A 14149-nucleotide genomic window follows, 5' to 3' on the forward strand; every position below is an offset into this window, starting at 1 on the left:
AGGCGACCTTCCAATGTTCTGCAGCCCAGTGGGGTAACTGTGGTTGGCAACAGTTAACTTGATGACACTTTCCATGTTTAAAAATCATCACCAGAGATGATTTCCAACATCCCTAACACAGAAATGGCAAATCTTTAGGGTGCTAGGTGTGACGGTTAGCTTGAATCAATCAATAGGTAGTATATACATTTATTAAACTACCATTATAGTATCTTACAAATAGATGCAATTATGTGTCAATGAAAAGTAAAATTAAGGCTGGGGAGAGGGCTTAGTTGGTCAGGGACTGATCTTAGTTCCCAGAGACCACGTTAGGAAAACAAAGCGGAGCATGATGGTGCACGCTTGTAATCTCAGTGCTAGAGTAGCTGCAGAAACGAGGAGATTCTCAGGGCTTGCTGGCTAGCCAGACCAGCCTACATGGTGAGTTCAGGTCAGAGTGAGACCTTGTTGCAAGAAATAAAATTAAACACAAAGGCAGGCAATTTCTGAGAAATGATACTCAGAGCTATTCTCCGCCCTCCACATGCACATGAACATATACACGCGTGCATCCACACACACTCACACCCCTGCATCCACATGATGTGCACACATACATATCCATACACACATTAAAAAAATAAAAATTACTTAGCTCCTCAGCTTTCACAGAGAGGACACTGACCAACATCCACGTAGGGCGTAAGGAACAGGTAGGAGCAAAGTCAGAGCAGTCAGCTGCCCGCTGCTCTGCTTCCAGGTTCTACTTTCTACCCACATTCCTAATGCTGCCTCCTCCTAGCGGGTCCCCCAGAACAGAGAACCACAAGCCGTGTCCCTGGCACAGAACTGACAGAAGCAGCACGTACCTCTGCTGTGAACCTTCAAGACCTCTCTGTAATGAAGGTTGGCATTTGGTCCCTACTCGGTGCTTCTTAGTAAATTTCTCTAGTTCTGGAGCTTAAGTTTTTCCTCTTTATCCTTTGCCCCAAAATCTCACAAGCAGACTTCTGCAAGTTGAGAGCCAATGCTGCCTTCCTTGAAGTCCCAAGACCCTTTGGGTGTCCCTCTAGGACGCACCGTAGCTCTCCACAGTATCCCTTGGCCAGCATGCCACTCTGAATTTTAACTACAGTCTGCTCTCCCCATGCCTCCCAGCACGGTGACCCCTTAAGCTCAAACAGGGGACCGCTCCTGGAGAATACATCCTTAAAAGTCATATATAGGTTAAAGTCACTTTCAACTCAAGGTCAAATTCAGAAGAGATAATTCAGAAGAGATGGATTCAGGACATCCATCTCAGAGGTCCTTGCGAATAACAGTTAACCAGACTCAAGCCTGCTTGTCCTCATTCAGAGACTAGCTAGCCAGATTCACACTTGCTTGTCCTCATTCAGAGACTAGCTCACCAGACTCACACTTGCTTGTCCTCATTCAGACGCTAGCTGACCAGACTCATGCTTGCTTGTCCTCATTCAGACGCTAGCTAACCAGACTCAAGCCTGCTTGTCCTTATTCAGAAACTAGTTAACCAGACTCAAGCCTGCTTGTCCTCATTCAGACGCTAGCTAACCAGACTCACACTTGCTTGTCCTCATTCAGACGCTAGCTAACCAGACTCACACTTGCTTGTCCTCATTCAGACGCTAGCTAACCAGACTCACCCTTGCCTGCCGCAATTCAGACTCACCTACGGAGTGTCAGAGACTTGATGTTTTCAGGAGCCTGGGGATTCACAATTCTAAATCCTTATTTGGTGTTAAAGAGATGTGTTTTTTTCTCTGAAACTCTCTCTTAGTTTAGGCATTCTGTCATGCACAGTCATTAATTTATATCTACCTTAGAATTTAATAATATTGAAAAAGCAATTCCTTCTTTGCCTGTGTTGGCTCTTAAGCCTTTCTCCACCAACAAACCTGCCATTTCTTTTCTCCGCCTGAATAAAAATGGCCATTATCATATAAATCAGTTTGAAGAGAACTAATAAAAATGAAAATGACTTAGATGTGGAACGTCAAAGTGGATTCTTTCAAATAGACACCGCGTGGTCCCTGAAATATGTATCTGATATTTCGTTCTTTCATTTGCTCCTCATCCTTCACTTCTGAGTTTCCAAATACTCTGTGTACTCAGTCATTTACATCTCTTGATAGTTTACATGTGAGAGCAACCTGGAAAAGTCATACAGGCTATTTCTACTGATTAAAAACAAAAGGTGCCCTCTGTGAGGAAGAAGAAATGACTTTAAGCCTTTGTTTTGAAAACTTCTCATCTCATAGCAGGAGAGATACTGGGGCTAGTTACTGTAGGAGTGTTGATGGTAGAGTTCCCAAAGGGAGTTTACAGGGGAGGCAGATAGAACGAAATAATTCCAGACAGAGTCACCAGGAGAGGATGTCCCACAACCAAGGGATGCTGAGGTAGGACTGAGAGGATGTAGAACGTAAAGAGGTAGACAGGCGAGTGTGTGTGTGTGTGTAAATGTATGTGTGTGTCTGTGTATATGATGTGTATATGTGTGTCTGATGAGTGTGTATATATCTGTGTGTATGTGTGTATGTGTATATGATGTGTGTATGTGTATGTCTATGTGTGTCTGTGTGTATGATGTGTGTGTATCTGTGTATATCTGTGTGTATGTGTATGATGTGTGTCTGTGTAGATGTGGGCATGTGTATATGATGTGTGTGTTTATGATGTGTATGTCTATGTGTGCATGTGTGTATGATATGTGTGTGTGTGTGTGTGGTGTGTGAGACAGAAGGTAAATAATATGACACAGACTACAGAAAGGAAAGAGTCTCCTGTCAAACGGGGCTATGATCCTTTTGTGGATGGGGAAAAGGACTGAAAATACAACAGCAGCCAGTAGGGATGAGGCTGCATGAGTTTTGAGTCTCCACAAATAATGTTTTAAATCCAAAGATAATGGAGGACAGCAGGGCTTGAAGCCAACCTGGGTACCACGGGGCACCGTCTACATGTTCAGAGGTCTAGACTCAGAAGCTTGTGCAACTTCTCCAGACATGTGGGATCACATAACTGCATGAGTTACTTGCCTGGGGCTTAAATCCGGGCCAAGCGGTGCCACACTTTCTATTCTTGAGCATTTAGTGAATTCATGCCGTCTAGACGTCTCTGTCTGCCTTCCTCCCTCTCTCCCTCTCTTCTCCTCTCTCTCCATTCCTCTTTTCTGAAAATAAAGACTATTTTTGGAACTCTTTGGAGCTGGATACAGTAGCACATGCCTATAGTCCCAGCACCCATGGGCCAGACAGCAAGATCCTGAGCTTGAGGCCAGCCGGGGCTACAGAGTGGGACATGGTCTCAAAACAGCAACAACAAGCTAGAACAACACACACTAAATACAACAATACAAAGCTGGAGTACACTGGAATTAAAATGGTAGAGTTTCTACAGTGTGTTGGATATTGTTATATTTTGTAACAACCTCATCCTAGAAGCCCAGACTTGAGGGCTCTTGTTTATAACTGGAGAGAGTTGAAGCTCATAGTTAGGCTTTGTGCCCTGTTGTTGGATGAAAAGCAGGGTAGGGAACCCTTCTACCCGACTCATCAGTGTGGCTGGTTGTTTTCTACTCTACTATTTTGGCTCTTTTGGGGACCCACCACCCAGTTCCCAAATAAGTCACACAAGGAGGCTTATTATTATTTAGCTTGGCTTGTTTCTAGCCAGCTTTCCTTAACTCAAGTTATTCCCTCTACTTTTGCCTCTGGGCTTTTTCCTTTTCTTACTTCTGTATATCTACTTTCACTCTTACTTTGTGGCTTGCTGTGGGGCTGTATGGTTTCCCTCAGTGTAATCCTCTCCTTGTTCTTGCTCCTCCTTGATCTCTTTTTCTCCCTCTATTTATTCTCTCTGGCTGACAGCCCCACTCTTCTTTATTCTGCCTACCTATTGGCCGCTCAGTTCTTTATTAGACAAATCAGGAGTTTTAGACAGGCAAAGAATCACAGCTTCGCAGAATTAAGCAAATGCAATATAAAAGAATGCAACCCAACTTTGCATCATTAAAACAAATGTTCCTTCCACAACATAAACAGATGTAACAGATCTTAAAGTAATATGACACAACACATCCGTTTAGATGCACCTACGAAAATGGCACTGTGGCCTTGACCCATCATCCTTGCTTCACCCATGCTGAAGAGCACCCGTCACAAGGTACACAGAATCCAGGCAGCACCCTGACAACAGCCTGGCACACATGCGAGGGGATGGGCACAGCAGGTTTAGACCAGTGTGTAGAGAATGAATATTAAATACATTCTGGACATGAGGTTCAGGGAAGCCTCTCAGGCTGGCTGGAGGTCAGGGAACACAGACTTCATTCTCCATGGGGACAGTGTTTTGGGAAGGCAGTGACAGGGAGATGCCCTGATCCAGTGATTGCTGGTGCCCGGAGGAAAGTAAGTTAAGATGGAGGACCACAGAGAGGCCTGCACCATTGGCCTCTAGTAGAGAAAGCTTTCACTGTTACTAGGTAATCTCTAAGGTATCTAGTGATGCCATGACTTATCTGCTCTGACTTTTGATGGCTGGCTTTGACATCTGGAGCTTTTTTTGTCCACAGATTCACATTTGACCATTCCTTCTCTGTCACTCCTTTGCTTTCTTTTCCAAGGAAGGGACCCAGAAGGCTGCCCAGGGTAGGTATGCAGGCAGATAAGAACAGTATCTTATCAAAACGATTTTTCCTCTTATGGTTTGAGGAGGAAAAGATAATTTACAAAGTCCCAGTGCATTCAAGGAATTATACCCGATCCTCTCAGTATTGCCTTGAATATGCTAAGCAAGCTCCTGGCTTTTAAATGGGAGCACACAATGCCTTGGTTAAAAAAATAAAGTTGAGCAAATAAATAAATAAATAAAAGTAAGTATGATTTATCACTTTGATCTTGCAGCCTACAAAATACAGGCATTTCATTCTCGGGAATGAATAGCTCTGCTTGCCTGCAAGCAGATTGTAAATGTTGGAGTCGTGACTGGACATCTTGGCTTTTAATGGCCTGCAACTAACAAAAAATAAACACACAGAGTTACGACAGCCAGCACAAAGCCAGACATCCTTCAATGTCGCTGGTAACATTCAGTATTGCTCTGCAACTGCCATTAAAAACTTGGAGAATTCAGAGTAATAGTCTAAAAGCTGTGGGGCCAACACAATAGGGAGTTCTTTCATTTTAAACTAAGCTTAGGTGTGTGTGTGTGTGTTTATGTGCCTGTAGGAACACATGTGTATGCATGGGTATGTTGTGAAGGCCAGAGGACAATGTTATGTATCCTTCCTGAAGAACTATCCACCTTGACTTTTGGGGCAGGATCTCTCACTGGCCTGGAACTTTCTGAGTAGATGAATTTGGCTGGCCATGGAGTTCCAAGCTCTGGGGTTATAAGCTTGTGCCACCATATCTCCTCTTCCTCTTCTTCTTCTTCTTCCTCTAAGGCCCTTCTGGGGGAATAGAACCCAGGTCCTCGTGCTTGCAGTGCAAGCCTTTACCAATCGAGCCATCTTCAGTACCTCACGGGGAAGTCTACACACCCAAACGGCAATCTCAAGGAACTCAGTATATTGCGTAATTGCCAGTCTCATCTCTATGAGTAGATAGTCAACTGCAGGCCATCTCCTGAAGGTCCCATAGCAGTCATGAGGCTAGAGAGGCAACGGCTCAGAGGTTTGGACTGTCTCTAATGAAACAGAGACCACCTGAAAATGCCATATCCACCCCCAGCATTGTAGGACTAATTGGGCAAAGCTTGCACCCCAGACAATGAGTTCATCCCAGCAAGTTTACCAAGTGATGGAGAAAACTCAGAACCATCGTGGCAGCAGTGAAGGGTGGAGAGTAAAGTTAAAATCAGCACAAAGAAACCAAACTGGATCATCTTTGTGCCAAGGCTGACAGGGGCATACACAGAGAAATAGGAAAAGAGAAGCATGCCATACATGAAGATCCTGACAAAGGTGCCAGTCTGTCAGGCACAGGTTCCATGGAACCTCCACCGCGGCGGCTCTGGTTCAGTATATCCTGGGAAGTAGTTTTTGTTGTTTGTTTTTTCTTCTGCAACATATTCTCTCTGTCACTATGTGTCCCTGTGCAATTTATTGTTTAGTGACACAAGCACCTGGGAGTCCCAGAGGATGCCCTTTCAGGCTCCAATCTTCACCTATAACAGGATCATCATGTCTTCATTTGAGTAAAAAAGAGAAGCCAGTTTTCAGACCCTGACACTGTTCTAAGAAGGTCCCAGCATCACTTGAAGGCAGACTCAAGCAAAGCTGACCTGAGGCAGGAGATTGACCCTGACTGTCGTAGCTCAACTCTTCCATCAGTGCTAACTTGGGGATTAAATAAAATCTTTTGATTATCTATTAGACTCCACTGAACGTCAAGTACATTCAATGCTTACCCTTCATGGAAATTCTCACATCCCATAGGCCATGAACCAGAGAAGTGCTTTGCAAAGTGTGGTTTCCCAGACCAGCATCGGCACCACCTCCAGACTAGTTATAGATGCGCACTCCTCGGCTTCCCCACAGCCCGGATGAATAAGACAGTTGGGACAGAGCCCAGCAAGCTGCTCACATGTTAGCTGCACAGGTGGGCAGACATAAAGACAGTGTGTGTATGTGCACATGTGTGTGGGTATGTGCATATGGGAGTATGTGTGCATACGTGTGTGCGTGTGTGTGTCTCTGCGTGTGTATGCATGTGTGTGTGTGTGTGTGTGCGCACGCCACAGTGTGCATGTGGAGGTCAGAGAACTACCCTTGGGAGTTAGTTTTCTCCTTTTACCACAGATTCTGGGCTTGAACTCAGGTCCGAAGGCTTGCTTCTCCTTGCTGAGTCACCTCACTTTCCCCGCTTTTTTCTTTTTTACATAGAAAAGTAACCACTTTAAAACTGTCTTTCATTCATTTAATTTTAACTTTATAATTTAATTTTTTTTACCTCATTTCCAAGTCTTCATTCTCTTGGGGTACAAATCTGTACAAGGCCACATAGGTGTTCATCTGTAATGGGTCTTTGGAAGGAGGTCCCTGGCAGAGAAGACAAAAGAAGATGGAACGGAATTGAGAGAGGAAGGGAAGACAGTGGATGTGAAGACACGACTGCCACCAACTGTGTGTGCAGCTCTCAGCAGTCAAAACCCATGGCTGCTCCCAAGGCTTCTCTCACAACCTGAGTTTGCTATTGATTAACTGATTGATTGATTGATTGAGACAGGGTATCTCTACATAGCTTTGGTTTCCTTGGAAATCACTCTGTAGACCAGACTGGCCTTGAACTCAGAGATCCACCTGCCTCTGCCTCTCTAGTGCTGGGATTAAAGGCGTGTGCTTCCACGTCCAGCTTCTTTGCTTACTTTGAATTTTGGAGTTGTACACCACTACAAGCTATTTGAAATGTGTCAGAATTAGTCATTTTCTTCAGGTGATTTTTTTTTCTTTGACATAGTTCCTTATGAAAACTGTCAGAAATGGGAATGTTTTCTTCCTGTCTTTTCTATTTCAAGTGTGTGTGTTACGCGTATGTGGGGCTCACGCGTGTGGGTGCAGGCTTCTGTCAGGACTCATTCTAATCATGTTTTAACTCTATTCACTGAGTCAGGACCTCTCAATCAAACCCAGGTCTTGCAGATATAGCTAGTTTCCCTCATCAGCTTGCTCTGCAGATTCCCTGTTTCTGTCTTCTGAGCTGGAAAGACAAGTGAGCCTTCATGCCTGCCTGGCTATTATGTGGGTGATAGGGATCTGAACTCTGGTCCTCAGGACTGGATGGTAAGAACTTTAACTACCTCTGCTCCTCTGCTCCAAGTGAAAACATTTTCTTTGGAAAAAAAGAGAGACATACAAGCAGGTATAAAATAAATTTTGCTTCCCCAAATAGACATTAATAAAGAGATCTATTCATTTGTTTATTTAATTGCATGTGTATGTGCCTAAGTGTATGTATATACACCATCACATATGCAGTGCCTATGGAGGCCAGAAGAGGGCATGAAATCCTTTGGAGGTGGAGTTATAGATGCCTGTGAGACACCTCATATGGATGCTGGAAAGTGAACTTGGGTCTTATGGAAGTGGGGTTGTGGGCAATTTTTATGTCAGCTTGACACAAGCTAGAGAAGGAGCCTTAATTGAGAAAATACCTCTTTAAAATCTGGCTGTAGTGTGTTTTCCCTCCCTCCCTCCCTCCCTCCCTCCCTCCCTCCCTCCCTCCCTCCCTCCCTCCTTCCTTCCTTGACAGGGTTTCTTTGCAGCTTTGGAGCCTGTCTAGCTCTTGTAGACCAGGCTGGCCTCGAACTAACAGAGATCTGCCTGCCTCTGCCTCCCGAGTGCTGGAATTAAAGGCGTGCGCCACCACTCCCAGCAGCACATTTTCTTACTGAGTGATTGACGGGAGGGCCTGGCCCACTGTGGGTGGTGTTGCCCCTGGGCCCTTCGGAGGAGCACGAAAGATCAGCTGTGAATCCCAGATGTTGGACACTGAGTTATTTACACTGTTGGGGTTTGGCTTTGCTTTATTCAGATTGTGGCTGTGCCCTGGTTCTTTCTTCTTGAAGTAAAAAAGTATTTAGCTTAATTTTGATTTTCACGGGAGCCCACAGAAGAGATTTTGAACTTTAAAAAGAGATTTTAGATTTTTAAAGAGACTGATTTTTTAAAAAACTTTTTATTGATTCTTTGTGATTTGCAGAGACTGTCTATTTTGAAGGGAGTGAGCTTTTAATTGAATTTTTAAAGACAATGGGACTTATAAAGTTATTTATATTTTTTATGAGAGAACTTGGGGTTGAATAAAAACAGGTTGTGGCTTAATGGTGATGTGTTTGTGTTAAGTTGGCAGGGAGTTAGTTGTGCTGGCTGCCTTTATGCCAACCTGACACAAGCTAGAGTCATTGGAGACGAGGGAGCCTCAATTCAGAAAACACCTCCAGAAAACCAGTCTGTGGGCAAGTCTGTAGGATCATTTCTTAATTAGTGATTGACAGGGGACAGCCAAGCCCATTGAGGTTGAGGCTACCCCCCAGGCAAATGGTGCTGGGTTCTGTAAGAAAGCAGACTGAGCAAACCATGGTCAGGCAGGAGGTGCTCCCAACCCTGAGCCATCTCTGTGGGCCCTTAACGCTGACTGTCTCTCAGTAGGTTGAAAGTTGGTATGTATCTCATCAAAGAGTGCACGTACATTCATGATGCAATCAGTCCATTGGCGGTGAAGAGGAAGCAGAGATTTTTGGCACGGGACTGGTAGCTGTGTCACAGAACCCCAATCTATTGGCTGCAAAATCTTACAAATATGATAATAAAAGCTGCCAATTTTGATAGTTTACTGGCTGTCTGCTATTTTATTATTTGTATTAGCATAACTGGACTTCACCACAACCCTGTTAGATAGATTTTATTATAGTTCTCAATTTATTGGACTATAAAGGAGTTTTGTAGTGTCATATAAATATTAGATGCTATCACTGATCTGATCAAAAAATCATAATATTATAGATACATTTATATTGTATAATATACAAGCCAAAATGACATATTACATATATACAAGTACATAATATTCTTGATTACATTATGTAATGTAATATAATCAATATATTCTATGAACATAAAACATAAGACTTATATGAACTGTTGCAGCATTTTGAACCCTGCTATTAATTTTTTGCATTTATTTCTACTTTGCTATTAATTTTTCTACTCATTTATTTGTATGTGTAGCACGTACTCCACAGTGTGCATGTGGAGGTCAGAGGTCAGCTGGAGAACTGGCTCTCCCCTCCCACTGCAAGGATTCCAGGGACTGAACTCAGTTCAGCAGGATTGGCAGGAGGCGCCTTTATCCACTGAGCCAGCTCAGGCCTTTTATTTCACTATAACTTAAAGCTCAGGTACCTTGGACAATATTGCTTGATTTTATTTCAATTATATGTATATATATGAATGGATAGATCTAATATAACAATACATGCATGCATAGCATACAATGTAATCTTAATATGATTTGCTGACTAACACATTATAAAGTATGTTTTAACTTACAACAACATATTACAGAAAATTGTGCATGTCATTAATACAATGTTCATTTTCACCTTTTATGTGCTTCTTCTATTCTGTTATTTATTATATGACATCACATCTTATATGACATCACATACTATTAAATGATATCACATTACGATTCACTTATTGTCAGACATGTTACATTTTTCTCGAAACAGTTAAAACAATTTGACATGAAGCTATGTTCCCCCCCCCCATGGATTTTGTGACCCACTTGGGTGATGATTGGTAGTTTGATCCAGGAACTCTTACCTGACCCGTGTTCTGTGATTTCTACATACCTGGTGGTTTATGGTCTTTGCTTGGTCTCCGAAGTCATCGGTGCCGTTTTCTGGATATGTGAACACTGAGGGAGGAAAGAGAGCACAGACATTTTGTGTGGCTGGTACCCATGTTTGCGGACATGCACGACAAGGGCAGTTTTGATTTTTCCCTGAACTGGAGCTTATCATTGGCTGCTTCTTACCCATCCCCTTCTTTCCCTCCATCCCTTCATTCTTCTTTCAGAGACGTTTTCCCTGCCACCTCGTGCAGCATCCTTCTAAGCCCAGTTGGCACCCACAGTCTGCGTGTACTCAGTGATATAGTCCCGCCATCACTGTGTGTTTGAAACTCAGGCTCCTTTGGGAGTGTCCTGTCAGAGGGAGAGGCTGTTTTCCGTGTGGTTTCACTTGAGAAGACAATTCTGTTCCTTTGAATAACCTTTCCTAAATATCAGAATTTTAAACTCAATATTGTGATACTCTTAATGCTGTTTATATTGTTTTGAAGATCATTAGTTCTAACTTCAGAACATTCTTCAGATTGCTTATTCCAACGTACTGAGGCTGATGGCCGGATCTTCTTTGAGCTCTTTTGAACTCTAATCCTCTTCCATGTGTGCTGGGGCACCAGTCTGAGGTATCACCTTTGATAACACAGCCTCTCACGGTGGACAACCGTTCTCACTGTTCAAAAGGAACACTAGCCGAGTTCTCACTGTCCAGATGCACACTTGCCCAGAGTTCTCGCTGTCCAGATGCACACTTGCCCAGAGTTCTCGCTGTCCAGATGCACACTTGTCTAGAGTTCACTGCCCAGATGCACACTTGTCCCGAGAGTTCACTGTCCAGATGCACTCTTGCCCAGAGTTCTCACTGTCCAGTTGCACACTTGCCCAGAGTTTTCTCTCTCCAGATGCACACTTGCCCAGAGTTCTCACTACCCAGATGCACACTTGCCCAGAGTTCTCACTGTCCAGATGCACACTTGCCCAGAGGGTTTTTTTTTTTTTTTTTTACAGAAACCCAGTGAGCTTTACTTGCCAGCTTGTCATTCTTACTGGATGGATACCCCTTAGAGTAAATTGAGGCAGAAGGTTCCACATTTATGAAGTACGTTTGATCTATAAATTATTGTACTATTGGGATGGCTTGTTGTTTTAGAATTAACATATTTACTCTTTTTTTGTTTTTGAGACAGGGTTTCTCTGGTTTTGGAGCCTGTCCTGGCACTAGCTCTTGTAGACCAGGCTGGTCTCGAACTCACAGAGATCCGCCTGCCTCTGCCTCCCAGTGCTGGGATTAAAGGCGTGCGCCACCACCGCCCGGCCAACATATTTACTCTTCATTCTTTCACTTTACAATAGCAAGGAGCTATCAGCACAACATGGTGCAGACCACAGGAATCCATATAATTTGGTTCATTGGTGCGCTGATTCATTCATTCATTCATTCATTCATTCATTCATTCATTCATTGGTTTTGTAAAAATTAAACTTTGTGTATGTGTTTGTGCATGTGTGTGTGTTGCACACTACAGTGTGCCTTTGGAGATCAGAGGACAACTAGTGAGTCAGTTCTCTCTTTATATCCTGTGTGGCCTGGGGACTGAACCCAGGTTGTCAGACTTGGAGGTTAAGTTCCTTTACCCACTGAGCATCATCAGCATCTCCACTGTTGCTAACACGGACTGAGGAGTTCTATGTTAAAAATCTACATGGGAAGTAGAAAAAGACAAGGTCTCCTGAGTAAATTGGGAGCATGGGGACCATGGGAGAGGGTTGAAGGGGAGGAGAGAGAAAAGGAGAGGAGCAGAGAAAAATGTATAGATTAATAAAATCAATAAAAAAACACATTCAAAGCAAGAGCTTCTGCTGAAGTACTAAGGAGTCTTAAATATTCAGGGTATTCAGTTTATAATTCTAGAGTTTAAAGATACAGTTTTGTTAGCACAAGGATGCCCAATATTGTCCATGTGCTCAATGGTGTATTGCTGAGTTGTGTTAAGTGGTCCCAGAGTTTGCCTGCAGCACTTGCTCACGTAACCTGGTGTTTACCTGTTGAAACAGAGCAGAGACAAGCAATACTCTTTTCTGGTATTACACCATCTCTATAATCCTGGTGTAAGCATTGGTTCTGTAAGTGTAAAACTATATTCTTTCCAAAAGAGCAGTAAATAATTGAATGGAAACAGCAAACAGGGTCTAAAGAAGGGATCAGGTGAGTACAATGTCTACTTTGGAATGTTATGCAGTTTTAAATTTTGTATTATTTAGTCTTTTATTGAATATCCATCAGATATTCTAGTTCAAAGTGTGTACTATTCCTGTAAACTGTTGTGAAAATTATTAGCGACCTTAAGCTTTTTAGATATACAGTCAAAAGCAGAATATAACCAGGAGTGGGGGAAGTTTTAAGATCTATTTCCCCAAGCCATTTCTTCTTCTTCCTAAGATTTTTATTGTGTATGTGTACACACAGGAGTGCCACAAAGTGTCAGATCCCCTGGATCTGGAGTTACAGGTGGTTGTAAGACACCCTACGTGGGTGTTGGTGACCCAAGTTGGGTGGGTGCTGGAAACTGAACTCAGATCCTCTGCAAGGGTAGCATACTTCCCTCCCCAAACTGTTTCTAAAACCTATTTGCAGAAAGGAGAAGAAAAGCAAGGCAGTTGTCTCTATATTGCACAACTGTGTACATTGCACAACTGTGCATACTGTGCAACCTTGTATACTTCATAACTGTGTATACTGCACAACCATGTACACTACAAAACCTTGTATACCGCTCAACTGTGTACACGGCACAACTGTGTATACCGCACAACCATGTATATTACAAAACATGTATACCGCACAACTGTGTACACGGCACAACTGTGTATACTACAGAACTGTGTGTACTGCAGAACCATGTACACGGCACAACTGTTATTTTTGCTCCCGCGAAGTGATTTTTCCTTCTTTGTGTGTGGAAAAAAGGACTTCCCTTTTCGTTTTCTGCCTTCTGTTTCACCTTGCAGACGTGTGACGCCCACGTTTGTTTTCTTTCGAATGACACTTGCCAGGTGACATTACTGAATTATCTGCTGTGGATCCAAACTTGAGTCCTTGGTCTAATTCTGACGTCGTTGCTATGCAGTCTCCTTTGGAAGTACATCACTGGGTTCAGCTCATGCGAATCTCACTTCATCCATATTCAAGAGAGAGCGGCCAGCAATTTTCCCTTCTCCGGCCTTGTTTGGTTTTGAAGTCAGTACTGTAATAGCCTCGTAAACCAAGTTAAAGAAAGCGTCTGCCCGTCCTCCTTGCTGTACTTTCGCTTCTCAGAGAGAGTTTATGTAATGTGGAAATTTTATACTTCTTAATTGTTTGGTAGAATTTACCTATGAAGTTGTCCAGGCTTGGTAGTTTTGCCATGAAAAATTTAAATATTGATTCGGTTTCTATAAGGATTAGACACAACTCACAATTTCTATTTCCATCCCCCGGCAGCAGTTGGGCCATGGTCACTCTAGCGATTTTGGTATCGGCTCACTCAGAAAAGGGTTTCGAGCTTTCCAGAGAGTTTGGTCCTGACGGTCTTTCAGTGTGTCATAGTGCCTTTTTGGTTATGGCATCTCGATTCCTATTCTCTTCCATCTTCAAACTTGTTAGAGCTTATAAATTTTATTCTGTTTAATATCCAGTCAAGATTTATTGCCCTGTCCTGGCAAGCTACTGACGTCTGCTCTTATCTTTATTATTGCTATCTTCATACTGCTTTTGGATGGGGTATCATATTTTGTTTTTTTGACTTTTATATTGATAT

General features: G+C 43.0%; 1 protein-coding gene across 2 annotated transcripts in view; it reads right to left on the bottom strand.

The window, feature by feature from the left end:
- Window positions 1-14149, bottom strand: part of Stac (SH3 and cysteine rich domain) — a 119530-nt gene that overhangs the window by 18298 nt on the left and 87083 nt on the right. For both annotated transcript variants that reach the window (XM_050139666.1, XM_050139667.1), the window contains 2 exons: window positions 10360-10424; window positions 6957-7045 (listed from right to left, as the gene is read on the bottom strand). In XM_050139666.1, coding sequence (XP_049995623.1) covers window positions 6957-7045; window positions 10360-10424 — 154 coding nt within the window. The remainder of the gene's footprint in view (window positions 1-6956; window positions 7046-10359; window positions 10425-14149) is intronic.

The sequence above is a fragment of the Alexandromys fortis genome, unplaced genomic scaffold (assembly GCF_014885135.2).
Source record: "Alexandromys fortis isolate MF-2015 unplaced genomic scaffold, M_Fortis_MF-2015_v1.1 scaffold_36, whole genome shotgun sequence".
Lineage (NCBI taxonomy): Eukaryota > Metazoa > Chordata > Mammalia > Rodentia > Cricetidae > Alexandromys > Alexandromys fortis.